Genomic DNA, 15334 nt, shown 5'->3' with positions numbered 1-15334 from the left:
GAGTTGTTCAAACATTTCAGAGTCAGCAAGCATACATAAGAAACCTCCAAACAAATACACAACGAAACAAAAATGTTTTACCATTTTTACACCGAATAGTTTGATATCGCCATTTAATGCACACGGGACCATATAGCAGCAAGCATGCTGTGTACACCTGTTTTGAACTCAGTCACCGATCTTTATGTCTATGTATGTGTGTTATGCGATAATTTTTTTAATTTTTTTCCATTTTCCGCATCAAATTCACGAGCAAAATTGAACTTTTCATAAATGCATGACCGTGTTTAAGTTTATGTTCATTTTAATTATAAAAATTTTATGTTTCATATTTATGCGTTGAAAATGTGATATTTTATTTATTAAGCCTAATTAAATCTTTGATAAATTGTTTTAATCTATTTATCACCGTGATGCTGTCAAAGGTTAACTTTACTTCAATTTGCTCACAGCTAACGGTGCTTTGGCTTTTTCGTTATAACGCTTTTCGGGATTACTGGTGTTAGGTGCAACATTGGTCTATGTTACGTAGTCTTTGCAATATAATTCACTTCTCTTTCTTGACTTTATTTACACTGCACAAACATATTCCAACAAAGTTGATAATTTTACACAAAATAAATTGAATGTTTTATCTTTTTAATTTCTTTTTTTGTTGAAAATATGTACGATAACTTATTTACACATAAGTATCTATACGCAGTTTGAAGACTTATACCATTCATGTGTCACATGTATGCCAACCATGTGTAATTCCGACACCTTTTGCAGAACATCAACACCATTTACATGAAATAAGTAAGAAAATGTGTGTCCATTCCACAAGAATTAACAAGGAATATTGTTTAATTTACAAACGGCTGTAGTATTTGTATGTTTTTAACAGGGATTGTTCCTCTTAAGGGAGGAATGCTTGGGAGGATACTGGAGGAGGATACTCCTCTTCATGTGAGGAGGAAAATACTTCATTTTCTTCTTCACCCTTTCTCCTCGTCTCAAAAACAATCTCTGGATTTTAGCGTTATCTGTAAATGGTGACAGATGTCCAACAGACTGGCATTTGATATCAGTTTTTCACCATGTGAATGACAACTCAACATCGTTTGGTTGAAGAGAAAAAAAGATATATTTCTATGCTAAGCATATACGCAATGTCGGTACGGTTGGTTGTATTTCGCCATCATTCCATCTGCCTAGACAATTTTTCGCGTTATTCTTTTTTTTCTATAGCAAAATTTAATTTCGACTTCCGCATAACTTATTTATTCGTACGTGTTGCGTAATGGCGTAAATCGAGAAGCGTACACTTGGCCTATTTTAGTCATTTAATAACAGAGAGAGAGTTCATATATCTTAAAGTATACCAGCCTTTAAGTATACCAGTATTTAAAATGCGGCGTCTATGCAGGTCTGGCTTATGCCACTTTTGTGAATGGCGAGGATAGAAACATAAAATAAAGGTAAATTCGCACATTTCGGCTGAAAATTGCAATAGGTTAAGCGCGCGCGCCTCGGATGGGAGCCCGGGATAACGAATGAAAATAGGCAAATAACGATCATGTCCGTTCCCATAAATAGAACAATACGAGATTTCATTAAAATTTAAAAAGGTTCAAAAATTGAATTTATGGCCATGTGAATTATTTTCGGGGCTTTTTACGTTTGCATTTTAACTTCAATATAAATTGTTATTGAATATGGAGTAGGAGAGAGATAGAAACAAAACATAGGAAGTACCTGGGTGCTGATTTGATGTATGAACAAAATGTATGTCGATTAAAAAGTACAATGGATGGAAAGAGAAATACATTTTTTTACTTCTCCACAGTGTCTCATACTTTCAGACTTTGACAATTTTTTTTTTGGTTTGCCCGGCACACACACTTGATACACTTTTGTGGCCATCAAGCTGTTGCAGACTTCTAAATAATATTATAGATTGGTTATCGAAAAAAAAACTAATGCCATGAACTTTGTTTTTTTTTTGCACTTGAACAACACATTCATGTGATTTATTTAGTTTAAAAGCTTTTGTGTGTGTGTGCTTTTGGTTTGCTTTTGGTCTTCAATTTTTGATCCACTTTTCCTTGAATCAACAAACTTTTTATCCAACTTGAATGTTCTAATTTTCAAAAAAAAGTTTCAAATCCTCGAGAAAATTTAATTCTCAATTTTCATGGATTTATTTGAAAAAAAAAAAAACTGTTGCACAACCCTCAAACCTATATCTATCTATCATGAATAATGAATTCAATTTGGACATTTTTCTTTTTTTACCAACAGCACGAACTTTTCTTTTCACATTTCCATCGACACACAGACAAAATCACACAGACACAGATACATACATATTGGCAAAAATCGATTTGTATTTATTTTGGTTATCGAATTGCCTGTTCGGTTGCCTTTTTTGAATTGAGAGATGAATGTTGAACTTTTTTAACTGAAATGAAATATTTAAAGAATATGAAACCATGTATGAAATATTCACACACACACACACACACACAACAATACTTGGTCACTTTCTTTTCTTATGCTTCGTTACTGTGCAGTTGTTCGCCTGAGATGCACATTTATTCTCAAACGATGCAGGCAAGACAACGATAGATAAGCTTATTTAAAATAGCGTTAAGTGGCTCTTCTTCCTTTCCATTTTCTTTTCAAGAGTGTCTTTTGTGCATTGGAGAATGAAATAACACAAAATGAATGGCAAGAAGAATAAATAGTTTAACGTTTACAACTTCAAAGAAAATTTGTTTTCCATTTTCGAATGGAAAATAATTAAAATCAGTCTGTTGAGAAAATGCAAGATAATGATGAACACAACAAATGCGTCAAATACATCTGAAATAAATTTTCGGAGGAACTGTTTGTATAGTAACATTTATTGATCTTTCTACTAATCGTTTCTCGCATGTTTGAAAATATTTACGCTGAAATTCATTAACAGCAGATGGCAAATAAACGAAACAGAAAAAACTCCAATAGTTAAATGACAACATTTGACTGATGACCTTAAATTGATTTAAATGTGCAAGAAAAATGAAAAAAACCTGTACGGAACCGGTATATACACGTGTGGTTTAATAAAAATAAAATTACAAATATTGTTGTCATTTAACTTAAATCAAGCAATTGATTGGCATTCGGATCACATCGTTTTTATTTTAAACATATTTCCTTCTTCTGCACAATGATTAAAATGCCAACAGCGTTTGATTGGGATGCCCGCATAATGTGTACATAGCGAAAATGTTGCAGAAAGTATTCTGTTAACTGTACGTGGCTTGTGCGTTATATAATTTCGATTGACAATTATGCCGTGTACAAACGCATCTATTTAGATTAAATAGGCCTGGCTGAAAATATGCGCCTGTGTGCACAAGACAAATTGTTAAAATTATCTTCAACATTGAGTTAAAGCTCTTGCGGTGTGGGAGGTTCGAGGATTCGGGGTTCGGGGTTCAAGACTCATTTGAAGCGTATGTAATGCAATCAAACAATTTCAAAACTATTTGTGTTCCATTGCTAATTTGTAAAAGCGTTTTCTTTGTTCCATTAACTATGTTGATTAGGCGGCATTTTATAGGGAAATGAGTTTTAGAATATACAACGCTCTTTTCATTGTCTTAAAGTAAATACCAGAGTTCGCAACTCCGACCGAGCACCGTCTATAAAAGTGAAACATGGAGTTTTTTACATGATTTATTTTCTAATACAACAAATAAGCTATGTAAACAAAAACTCTGTGTTTCACTTTTATGGACTTGAATTACAAATCGAATTTTTATTCTGACCCATTCATTTTTCATTAACATCAGTTCACATAAATGTTGTATTAAATCGGAAAGAGTCCGACCACCGACCCGATCCGAGGTAGTCGGAGAATGGTCGGTATCGGATTTAATAGTCTCGGCGTAGGTCGGCGTCGGTCGACATCGGAGTCGAAAAATCGCCTCCGTTGCGAACTCTGGTAAATACAGACAAATGCTGCTAATTTAATGCCCATTCATATTAATCTATCAAAGCTGAAGGCAGCTTTTGCATTCGAGTCCGATAAACATACAACAACATTGATATCATCACGCTGAATACGATGTTAGTCATTTTACTGAGACGCTACTCTCTTAGTTCATATGAATTGTATGAATCAACAGTTTTTTTTAGACTATATATTTTTCAAGTTGACTCTATTGCAAATTGAATTGAAAATGTTTGTGTTTTTGATCATTGTCATCATCAAATGGTGAAGAGATGCCACACATAAATTAAGGACAACGATACACATCGGCAACAGCATGTAAAATGGAATACGTACGAAAACAATAACTCCGAAATGAATTAAATGAAATTTCGATATGGCACTTACAACAATATTACCAAAGAGCATAAAGAGGAAACTATATATATAAATTGCAAATGATGGTCTTCTTATTATTCATTTAATTAAATAAAAAGCTTCTGCTTTTAATCAATATGCTCTGTTGTATATATCTCTCTTTCTCTCTTATTCTTTAGACTTTATTTTATTTGTGATGTGACACTAGGGCAAGCGATGGCCCGCATTTATGTTTCGTATTCACACACATACACACACTTACATATTCAAAGAAAGGGTTCGTCATGCATTTTACGCACAGCTTACTGGCAAGTGACCAAAAAAAACCCAAGTGACAACACTCTTTTATAACATCGTGTATTTGAAAGGTTTGAAGATTTCATGATAGCAGCTATTCAGCACAGTATATTCAACATGATTTTGACGGTTCGATTGACATTTCTTTCAAAACAATATAATAACATTCATTTTATTAGCTTTGGGTGTTCATGTTGTTTTCAATTCAAAACCACATATTTTCTATTAATTTTAGCAATGTCACTTGCAATCTTTGACTATAAACATGTTTGACTACTGACTAGTAAAGCTTTCTACAATAGTTTTAAAAAAGACGTCCGTCATATGTCACTAACGTTTCTTTCCTTGTTGATGGGTTGTGCAATATTGCAATGTAAAAATCGTTCTTTTTCTCAATTTTTTACTTTATCTTTGTGGAATCGATTCCTAATTATATGGAGAAAAGGCACTTTCCTTCAAAATTTCAATCGATAATGCAACGACGGCAATTTATTTTAATAGCACACAAAAAATGTGTAGCATTGAGAAGAAAATGACATTCGCATAAGGAAATTTCAAAATGAATTATAGCATTTTTCAACAATGCAAATTGCAGGAGCGATGATCGATTCTGGTAAGTACAGTGAGGCAAAACGAATGGGACTCGTTGTTGCTGATTACGTACTTAAAATCAATTTCTCACCATCAGATGTTGTTATTTTTGTTCAGCGAATGTAAAAACTAATATCCTGCTTTGAACAAACCATTTCATCGAGTCAAATCCAACACTGCGTGTTTTTTTTTTATTTTGATCTTCTGAAAATGTAACAATTCGAAAGCAGTATCTTGAAAAGATATAGCAAACTGTACTAGCTCTCCCTTTGATGTGTGTTGTTGTTACTCCGGTGCCAAAAAAATGGAATGAGGAAGGTCGGCACTACCAAATTCGACAAGCGCTTCCGTAATAAAGCTCTGTCATACAAGATGAATGCGAGTATAATAACACGCATTTGTGAAATTGATAGCAATTTTATGGTGCTTTATATATAAATATGCGGATCTTCATATTGTACTCTCTACATGGGTGTTGAATTATTATTGCTTTTCGCGACTACAACAATGACTTTTCGTTCTTCGTCGATCCCATCTATTTACAACGGGCAGAATACATCTGTGCTCATCTTATTGTCTAATGCATTCAATCCGAAACAAGAAAGAAGGAGAAAAACGAAATAAAAAGCAACAGCGATGAACATAGCGAAAAGAATCGACAGTTGGAATTTGGATGGAGCAATCAAATTCAACAAATATGCCGTTGTAACCCGATATGTATGTCGTGTTCTTTTCACGTCTTCTCTTTTCCAACCACTCACTCTCCCTTCACACACACACACACACTTACAAAGCAGAAGCAACAGCATAACATCAAATAGAAATTCAATTACTATTTGTTCGCGTAGATTTTTTTTCCCTCCATCTTTTGCAAACGAACAACAATTTCAGTTTGACTTCATCAATTTCGAAGGGATTTTACATTCTCAATGGATTTTTGTAACGAAGCCAAATACATCTTGTGGACAATGTAGCGTACAATTGACTTTGTGTATTTTTTATTCGTAGTGCTTAGTATAATTTAAGTTGATATGTTTGAGACTTTTGCTTATTCTTTTTCATTTCCTCTATGCCAAAAATACGGAGGCACTGTTGCTTTATTCAAAATGATTTTATCCCATAATTTTAGTCATTAAATTGAATAAAAGGGATTTTGGTATTTATTCTGATTTTGATATGATATCACTACAAATTTTACTTTCATCTTTTAGCGTTCACATTTTGTTTATCAGCATTTCAACATGTATTTGAATCCGTATATGAATTGTTGAGAAACAAAGATTGCCAACATATTTTCGTCTGAAAACAGTTGTATGAGAAAAAAAACGATCGAAAGTACTTCATAAATTTTAAATATTCCTCCAATACTTGGTGCGAGAGTAAGTCGTGATCAATTTTCATTCGAGTGGAATGAAAAATCTAGTATAGAATGGATGTATAGTCAAATATCCGGTCATGTGAAATTCGAAATTTGGGACTAGGAATGGGGGTTTGGAGAATTCTTACGATTTGTCAGAATTTTTGAGACGAAAAAGTAAAGTGACCTTTTTTAACTTCATCGAATTATTTTTTGAGAGACCAAATTACCCCTCTACAATTTTGGAATTGTACTCCCTTTGGGTCGCCACCATCAGAAGACATGGGGTGAATACAGCTTTGATACAAATATTAAAAAACTCTACTCCTCTAAACGTGTTCGTTAAAAAATACTTGAACGCTTCGGTTGCACTTTTTTCGTCCTTTACAATTTGATTACTGTGGTGTACTATGTGTATTATATTTGGTGTTTTCACTTTGACTTTGCTCTTTTCATCGAAAAATTCCATTGATGCATTTTAAGAGGTTTCGCTCACATTCAACATCCCACTTCTGTTTTTGTTCGTCACCAAAATGTACATGTAAATGGTGAAAAGCAACAAGTTTTGAATGTAAAACCGTTTGTCTGCAACTTAACGGAAAAATTCGTAACACATAAGTTTTCTCATAGCTATCCAGCCAAAATGAAGTACATCCATAATAGGATATATACATGTAATGTGAAATGCAATAGTAAACCATGCACATTTGAGATTGAGTGAGCGTGAACAATCGGAAGAAAAGCTTCTCAAACTCACAGTTAATTGTTGGTTGTTGCATTTTATGTTTCAGTTGAGAATACATATATATATGCTAGGCACTCTTGCTTCCGTTCGATTTGAACTTTTTTCTTTGTCTTGTTTTCCATGTTAAAATTTCAAATTATAGCTGAAAAATATGAAAGCATAGAGTCAATGGACCAACTCATTACGAATTTCAGCTAAACATAAATAAAGTTCTACTGTATGGTGGATCGAAAATTCTAGTATGTATAGTGTTGAAACTTCAAAACATATATGATTGCCCGAGAATGAAAGCGGTGCTTGACAGTCAGCACTTTTTGTATGGCGGTGTTACATTTCAATAAGTTGTGAATAGAAGTCTAGCTTTCATTCTCGGACATTCATATATAACCTGCTACAATTTGAAATTCCCGAGACTCAAATTATAGCAATAATAAAGTGTGCTTCTCACTCAATGTTTGTTTTGGTTAGCCCTAGGCGAGTCTCAATGGAAATTTCTTTACGCATACATGCACAAAAACTTTACTCTGTGGTCATACAAGCACAACTAAACGATAAAAGGTAATGAACCGATTTTGATTGCAAAATTTAATTTACAGTGGAATCTCTCAATTCATTAGTGAGACAAATTTCAATTTTAAATCAATCTCAATGATTTTGATGATGTACAAGCCCGGTCCAATGCTTCGAGATGAATAAAACTTTCTCTGTACGCAAAACAGTATTTATATGCATAGCAAACCACGGTGCGTAGTTAGACTCCTTCCTTTTTTTATTATGTTGCATCTTCTGAATGAATTGAAAATTAAATCACAAAAGATGATCAATTTTGGCGTTATCATACATAAATTATCTAATGTCATCTCACCATGTTTGTTTTTGCTTTGTTGCTTTTTAAATGACATATTGTGAATTTGAGTCAGAGACCAAAGTTCATAAATTTCTCATACGTGCCTTTCCAGACATCAACAATCCCACGCAAAAAACCGATCAACGTTTTTTTCTTATTCGTTAAAAAAAAAAACTTTCAAAATCTTCTTCGCCTAATGACATCGCATGGATATAAAATATATTAAAAGTCCATGTCCTGTACAGATGGTTTAATATTTAATCGGCAGCTTGCCGATTTGATTGATGAGAAAAGTTGATGAAAACTTGTTCACTCATTTAAATCATATTGAAGATATAAGAAATGTGCAAATTTTGAAACTTTTTCATTTTATCGCAATTATGCACCGAGAATCGCTTTTTTTTTCATTTCATTCTCAATATGTTTCCAAAGAATGAATAAATTCGCAAAAGAATTTTGAATTTCTCAAAACTTTCTACCATCATTTAATAACTTGGCTTTAATTTTGCCATCTAAAGGGCGAATGTTTTTTTAATGGCTATTAAACCATATGGAGTACATCGTTAGACATTGGCCCCAAAATGATATGTTTCTAATTATCGTCAATCAATGAATCAAAACCCAATAAGTTTTGCAATTCAAACAACTCCATGCACAAAAATTCATTAATTTCTTTGTTTCAACGCATCTTTTCGTTAAATGTTTCTCTATGAAGCCATTTTTCCCTAGTGTTTTTAACGTCTCTCTTTTATAGTGGTGACAATAATGAGTTTGGTTTTGCAAACAAAAAATTAACACGTACTGTATAATGAAATTCAATAAAATGATGAAACATTTGTGTATGCATATTTGTGACAAAAACTATGAGCCCCTGGAATTGGTGGATTTTTTTTGGGGTACTGAATTCTTTCAATAGGATGCACTCCGCAGGGAACTATTTACATTCGTATATAGTTTGCTAGATTCGTGATATTTGTTTACTTTTCCAATTTTTGACAATCAATTCGTTCGCGTCATTTTTTATTCACATAAATCTGGAGTACAGCATATTCCTTTTTTATTATCTGTAAATGCCTTTTTTCGCCAGTGTGAATTCCATAATGAAAATGATGTTCATTGTTATTTCGAGAAAATCACAACAAACATATCGTTGGTCAGTTCTCGTGCATTTCGATATCAAATTAATACATCAAAAACCGGAGCTATTGACAACATAAGTAGCATTCCTATTTGAAATAGAGTGAAAACACAAACAAAATTGGATTTGTGTGAAAATGCAGCAAATCGAAAATGCAACAACAACAAAATGCGCACACGCAAACAATGTTCAATGTAAAAAAAATGAGCGAGCCATATTTATTTTAAAATCGAAACCATGATGTAAAAGCAAGCGACAAAAATAGTACCCAATCTGGGAAAAACTATCCGATGACATGCACTATAGCTAGTTTAGTGGTTTATTTGCATACATACGATGCAAAAACACACACATATATGTATAAATATCATGTTTATTTATGCATTTTCCACGTGATGTAACAATATGGTGTACATTCTCTGTCTGCTAAACAAGAAGCCATCATTGACATAGATAAACAGCATGTGCTATAAAAATCGGATTGAAGCCAATCAATTGTCTTGTCTGAATGTTGATTAACTTAGTAATGTCTGATCGATTTAGTCAATGAGTAAAATTTCCGAAAAAAAAGAAGTCGACAACATCAGTATTATAAGGGTTGCATGGCGAATGACTCGAAATGGATAAATTAAATTATTTATATACAGAAAACGAGATCGAAATTGATATATCCATTTTATTCACATGCACACATTCTATCTCTCTCACACACATTTACTACGTTGTTTGGCTTTACTTTATTCTTGTTGTTTTCAACATTTGACTGTCATTTCGTTTGGTATTTTCCGCGTCTGTTATCGTTCCGAAAATTCTTTGTCAAAACTTTGAAGTAGAACTCTTTTCCATCCATTTCTCTGAGGCAAGTATATTAAAGCATTTTAATATGGATGCACACACTCTTATGACAGATTTATGTTTGTTTCATTATAAAGATATACATCATTTATTAATTCTAGAGTCATTTCAATGAATTTTGAAAATGTATACATTGAAAATGCTTTGTTTCTTTTTCATCTCTAATTCATTTTTTCAGTTCAATCTGAACGGGCTCTTGTCTAGCTTCCAAGCAGTACGCACCAGAAAAATGTCGGCCAACGGCAATGAAATTTTTTCATCAAAAAAACAACATTCATACAATCGTCGAATCAACAACGTCGATTGTGCTTTGTAATCATTTTAAGGGAATGATTTGAGAATATCGACTGAACAGGCGAATTTAAAAAGGGCACTAAACAATTGAAAATCGATGGCTATTGTATAAATTTTGATTATATAAGACATTATCTTCTTGACACTGCTACAGTTGGGGACCTTTGTTCTACATCTTTTTTCGTCTGTAAATCTCAATAGCAAAACCGAACAGATTCATCTTTTATTTCAATAGGAAATTATGATACTTATTTTCCGTTCCGTACATTTTAATTTAAGCCCCACCATTTGGATATGGTTGAGCATTATTGAAAGTAGACACGATTCCAAAGTGTTGTCAAGTTGATGTAAAGTTAATCCAACGAATATTATCCACACAGACAGTGAACAGTGAAACACCGAAAGAAAGAACGCATTCAGCATGATGAGAACCATTATCATCATCGTCTAAATTCTTATCGAACATGAATAGAAATGTGTATATGTATAAAAAAAGAAGAAGAAATGTAACATACCTTGAACACTTCCCATGTTGCAGAGAATGGTAGTACAGCTATTCCGACGAGCAAATCAGCCACAGCCAAACTGACAATAAAGAAGTTTGTAACACTTCTCAATTTATGGGAGCAAAATACGGCTGCAATCACCAAACAGTTGCCAACAATCACCAAAACATTTATGAAAGCTAGACAAGCCAGCGACACCAAATTTCCCGGTTCTGTCCATTTTACCGAATCTATGTCTGTACAGTTACTCATTGCGTTACTATGTCCGAACTAGTGCCTTGTTTTTACCACCTGTATTTTATTTTATATGAGAATTGGGGCGGCACAAAAGGCGATAAAAGAAAGACAGTGAAAATAAAATGAAAGAAGAGAAAAAAAAACCGTGAAATTTGATAAGAGCTCGAATAAGTAGGAAAACCTATAAAAAAGTAAGTATTATGTAACCAAACGGGATGCTGAAGAAGAGCAAACGAAAAAAATGCGATTCTTTCTTTGTAGGTGAGCGAAATAGACAAAGGAAAGATTATGAATCGGAACACCTCAATAAATAAGTCAAGTATAGTGTTCATTTCTTTTTCCATCACATAAAATGTTTGACTAGGTCAAAAAAGAATTTTATGTTTTCATTTGTGCTCTCTTCTCTTTCTTTAACTGTAAATTATACAATTTATGCATTTACATATATATTTACCTTTAATCCAATGCCATCTGTTTTTGCTTAAGTCTATTCGTTTCATTTTAAAGGTACTAAAACAAGAACGATAAAATTCCTCCCAAGCAGTTAGCAGTCTTTTATAGCTACATCGTTAACATTTATAATCCAGATTTTTGCATATCATACACAGAGAACGCGCGATGTTGGCAGTACGGTGTCTGAAAGTATAAATAAAACAAAAATGAATGCCAAAAGATGTGAGAAAATTAAGAAAAAAAAATTGAATTATGGGATAACATTGAATATCTTTTCATAAAATGTGTGTACACTGTACATGATAAACTGCTCGCAGCACGCAGCACTTGTTGCCATACATTCATCCTATTCATTTACAAATTGTTATTATTATTGTTAAAGATTAACCACTTATCAATGCGTGATAATAACTTCGAACTCAATCACATTTTCAACGCATTCTTTGCTTCCACTTCCATTTTGGGGAACGAGGGACTCTTGCATTAAATGAACTAGCGTAGATATCAAGTTGATCGACTAATTTCGACTCTAGCAGAAGTCTTCTACATACAAAACTAACTCGCATTCTTGAAACACACGCCCCGAGTGAAAGAAAAGTGACTGACTGAGTGGTTAGCTGAAATCGACTGAAATTGAATTTTGTTAACTGAAGTCGTCTACCCAGTCGACTTTAGTCGTCTATGTATGTCATTTTAAACAGATGACTAATTTGGGACGTTTTTGTCTATATAGTCAACTGCGATTGAAGTTGAATAAAGTTGTATTTTTCTCTACTAGGATTGACTGAAAAATCAGCCAAATCAACTTACAACAAATTCAATCGCAGTTGGCTTTAACCAAAAAACGTCTCAAATTAGTTAACTGACTAGTCAGTCAGTAATTTTCCACAAGGGCTCTGAATACTAAAAATTGGCACAGTCCTTCGATGATTTGCATTGATCGTACTCACACATAGTGTCTGGCTGCAAACTTCAGCAAAAAACAAACTGTTTCAGCGTCAGAGAAATATTTCATTTTCTTCATAAAAATCAATATGTGCAGAGATGAAATGATTGAATTATAAACGTGACAAATGTCGTCACTTGTTGGTCACATCTGGCAGCATTATAGAGATATAATAAAAATGGAAAAGGCATCCATTTTTTTGCTTGTTTTTCACTCAGTATATGCTCATGAAAGTGTCCAAAAAGATCCAGCAAATGTTCGACATAAACAAAATGATGCAAAATCATTTGCAAATATTTGAAGTTTGCATCGAATTCGTGCGTTTGTATAGCGTTTTTTTAAGTATAATATATAGTCTACAATGTTTATTTTTAAGTATAAACAAAGAGCGCAAAGTGTTTTTTCTCTCATATTTGTGTCATTGATCCGAGTCCAAATCATTTGAATTATGCATTGAAGTGGCTATGTCAATTGCGATAAAAGAAAATTTTAATTGCTTTGTATATACTTAGCATTTATACTAGTTATGCATTTCATACTAGTATTTAATATGGGACTTGTAAAATTGATGAAGAATAAGATCAAAAAGCCAGTCGCAATGTCGAAATTTCTTTTAAGACTTCGGAGCACATAAACGAACCGGATTCTTAAGTTAGAGTTCGACCAAATCCGATTCTGATTAGACTGACACAGATCAAGTTTTCCAATGCGAAAGTCCAAATAATACAAATTTATTGAAATTATTCACATTAACGACCGTCATGAAAATCCATTAAATTCCATGTCATCGAAAAATTTCGGTAATTCTTTGATATTTGCTCTTGTTTAAACAAACGATTCTCATAAACACGTTTTTATTTCGGTAACTTTCATAAAAACAGATTTAATACAGGTAATTAAAATTGATTTTATTGATAATAAATTCACGAACGATTTTAGCTCGGTACAAATTAGACCGAGTCATTTGGGCATTCAGAATCGAAATTTCGTGTTTGGTCTCTGGCGGGCGTCGTTCGGAGCCTATTTGCGTAGTTCTAACATTTCTCCACTAAATTGGACCAAGCAATAAAATATCGAAATGAAAAAATAGACTAGCGTCGTTATCACATAGATTTTTTTTTGTATTCAAGCAAGAGCAATAACAAGAGAATAGCTGAACAAAAAGGCATAACAAGTTGACAAATATCTTCTAGTAGTAAGCTTTGCAAGTATAATGTATTGCAAATGCGGTATATTCCGTATAGTAACATGAAAATCGTACCGTGAATCGTATCATGGGCAGCTGGCAGAGAAGAGTGAACAAATGAATAAAAAGAAGAGTAACCCACAATTAGATTCAGAGATAGAGCGAAATGAAGGGAACATATCGAATAAGCGGGAGAGCGAATAATACACATCGGATGTGGCACATAACCATAAGTTGATTCAACGAGATAGAGTTTGTTCGTGTCTCATTTTTTTTTTGTATTTCAAATCACATATAGTATAAAAAAAATATAGAGAAAAGTGTGCAGCCAAGTCAGAAATTTAAATTCCAGCCTCGAATCAACTGCACAAACAAAATCACGGTCTATAATCTTGCTATATGTTCTTAAGGTAAATACGGATGGTAAAATGTGTATTCACAAGAGCATCTAACAAAACATACAACGAGCTCATACATTCTTAGCATTTCTGACATTTAAAATAATCAGCTGCATATAGCATGTGTGTGCATACATCGTTCCGACGGTCCGTGCAACCATCTCCGGCTGGCAATGGTATTTCCTCAAACATACATATATTCACAAACGAAGGCCAGCTATTCGAAATGAGATCCAAGCGAACACACATAAACACACACCAAAAAAAAAAATATTGTCACGTATTTTTATTGGCAACGTGCAAAGAAACTGGAATTCACATCTGTATATTTTCTGATTTCTATATCAACAAAAATTGTATGATGCTTCAATTGAATTCTAGAATGTTTTGGTTTGTGCTGTGCTGTGCGACGCGAGATTCGTGCAGCCACGGCTCCATCGATATGTACGCAATCGTCCATTAAACAGCGTTTGAATGTTTAAAAAAAGAAGTAAGTGCTATCTGAATCGCCAAAACAATATGGAAAAAATACGATAGAAAAAACTGAACGCATTGGTTGACACATGCTTTTGCTGTTGTATCATTATGTGGCACGATATCGAGAGCACAAGAGAGAGTGCACAACAAAGCGAAACGATTTATAAGCGCAATTCAGAAATGAAAGCAATTTAAATGACACCTCATTCATCGTGTTTGTATTTACTAAGAGATGGAGGGGCAACCATCGCTGGTAAAAAGCATTTGAAACGTTCGAATGCGTTTTGGCGGCGTGCAAATGAAGAAAACTGGGTTTTGTGCCCGAGAACGAGATAGAATGATATGTACCATATCAAAGATACATATAAACACACACCTGAAACTATTTGAATCACAAAGCACATATGTTTGCTTATTTAGTTGTGCGTAACAAGAGATGCTATGCTCACACATTGGAAATGAACTTTCAAATGAAAATGCAAGGCAAAGAAAAATCAATTCACAAATGCTTAAAGATACAAACGGCAACTCGTGACGCACGTCAAACTCAAATATAGAATACGAATCACAATTTTGCGCCTTTTCAATTGGCAAGATATACATACGACACCCAGTTGATTGATACATACAAAAATGAACACCAATAGGTTGGATCAAAGGCATTG

At 33.5% G+C, this 15334-nt stretch overlaps 1 protein-coding gene across 2 annotated transcripts in view; it reads right to left on the bottom strand.

Moving 5' to 3' along the window:
* LOC116337575 (octopamine receptor Oamb) overlaps positions 1-15334 on the bottom strand; it is a 90285-nt gene that overhangs the window by 27156 nt on the left and 47795 nt on the right. For both annotated transcript variants that reach the window (XM_031762254.1, XM_031762255.1), the window contains exons 2-3: positions 11664-11845; positions 10982-11263 (exon numbers count right to left, since the gene is read on the bottom strand). In XM_031762254.1, coding sequence (XP_031618114.1) covers positions 10982-11224 — 243 coding nt within the window. In that variant the 5' untranslated portion in view covers positions 11225-11263; positions 11664-11845. The remainder of the gene's footprint in view (positions 1-10981; positions 11264-11663; positions 11846-15334) is intronic.

Source organism: Contarinia nasturtii, unplaced genomic scaffold (genome assembly GCF_009176525.2).
Source record: "Contarinia nasturtii isolate CC-2019 unplaced genomic scaffold, AAFC_CNas_1.1 Cnas_scaffold_285, whole genome shotgun sequence".
Classification (NCBI taxonomy): Eukaryota; Metazoa; Arthropoda; class Insecta; order Diptera; family Cecidomyiidae; genus Contarinia; species Contarinia nasturtii.
The sequence above is the reverse complement of the archived record's forward strand: the minus strand, read 5'-3'. Positions and strand labels throughout refer to the sequence as shown.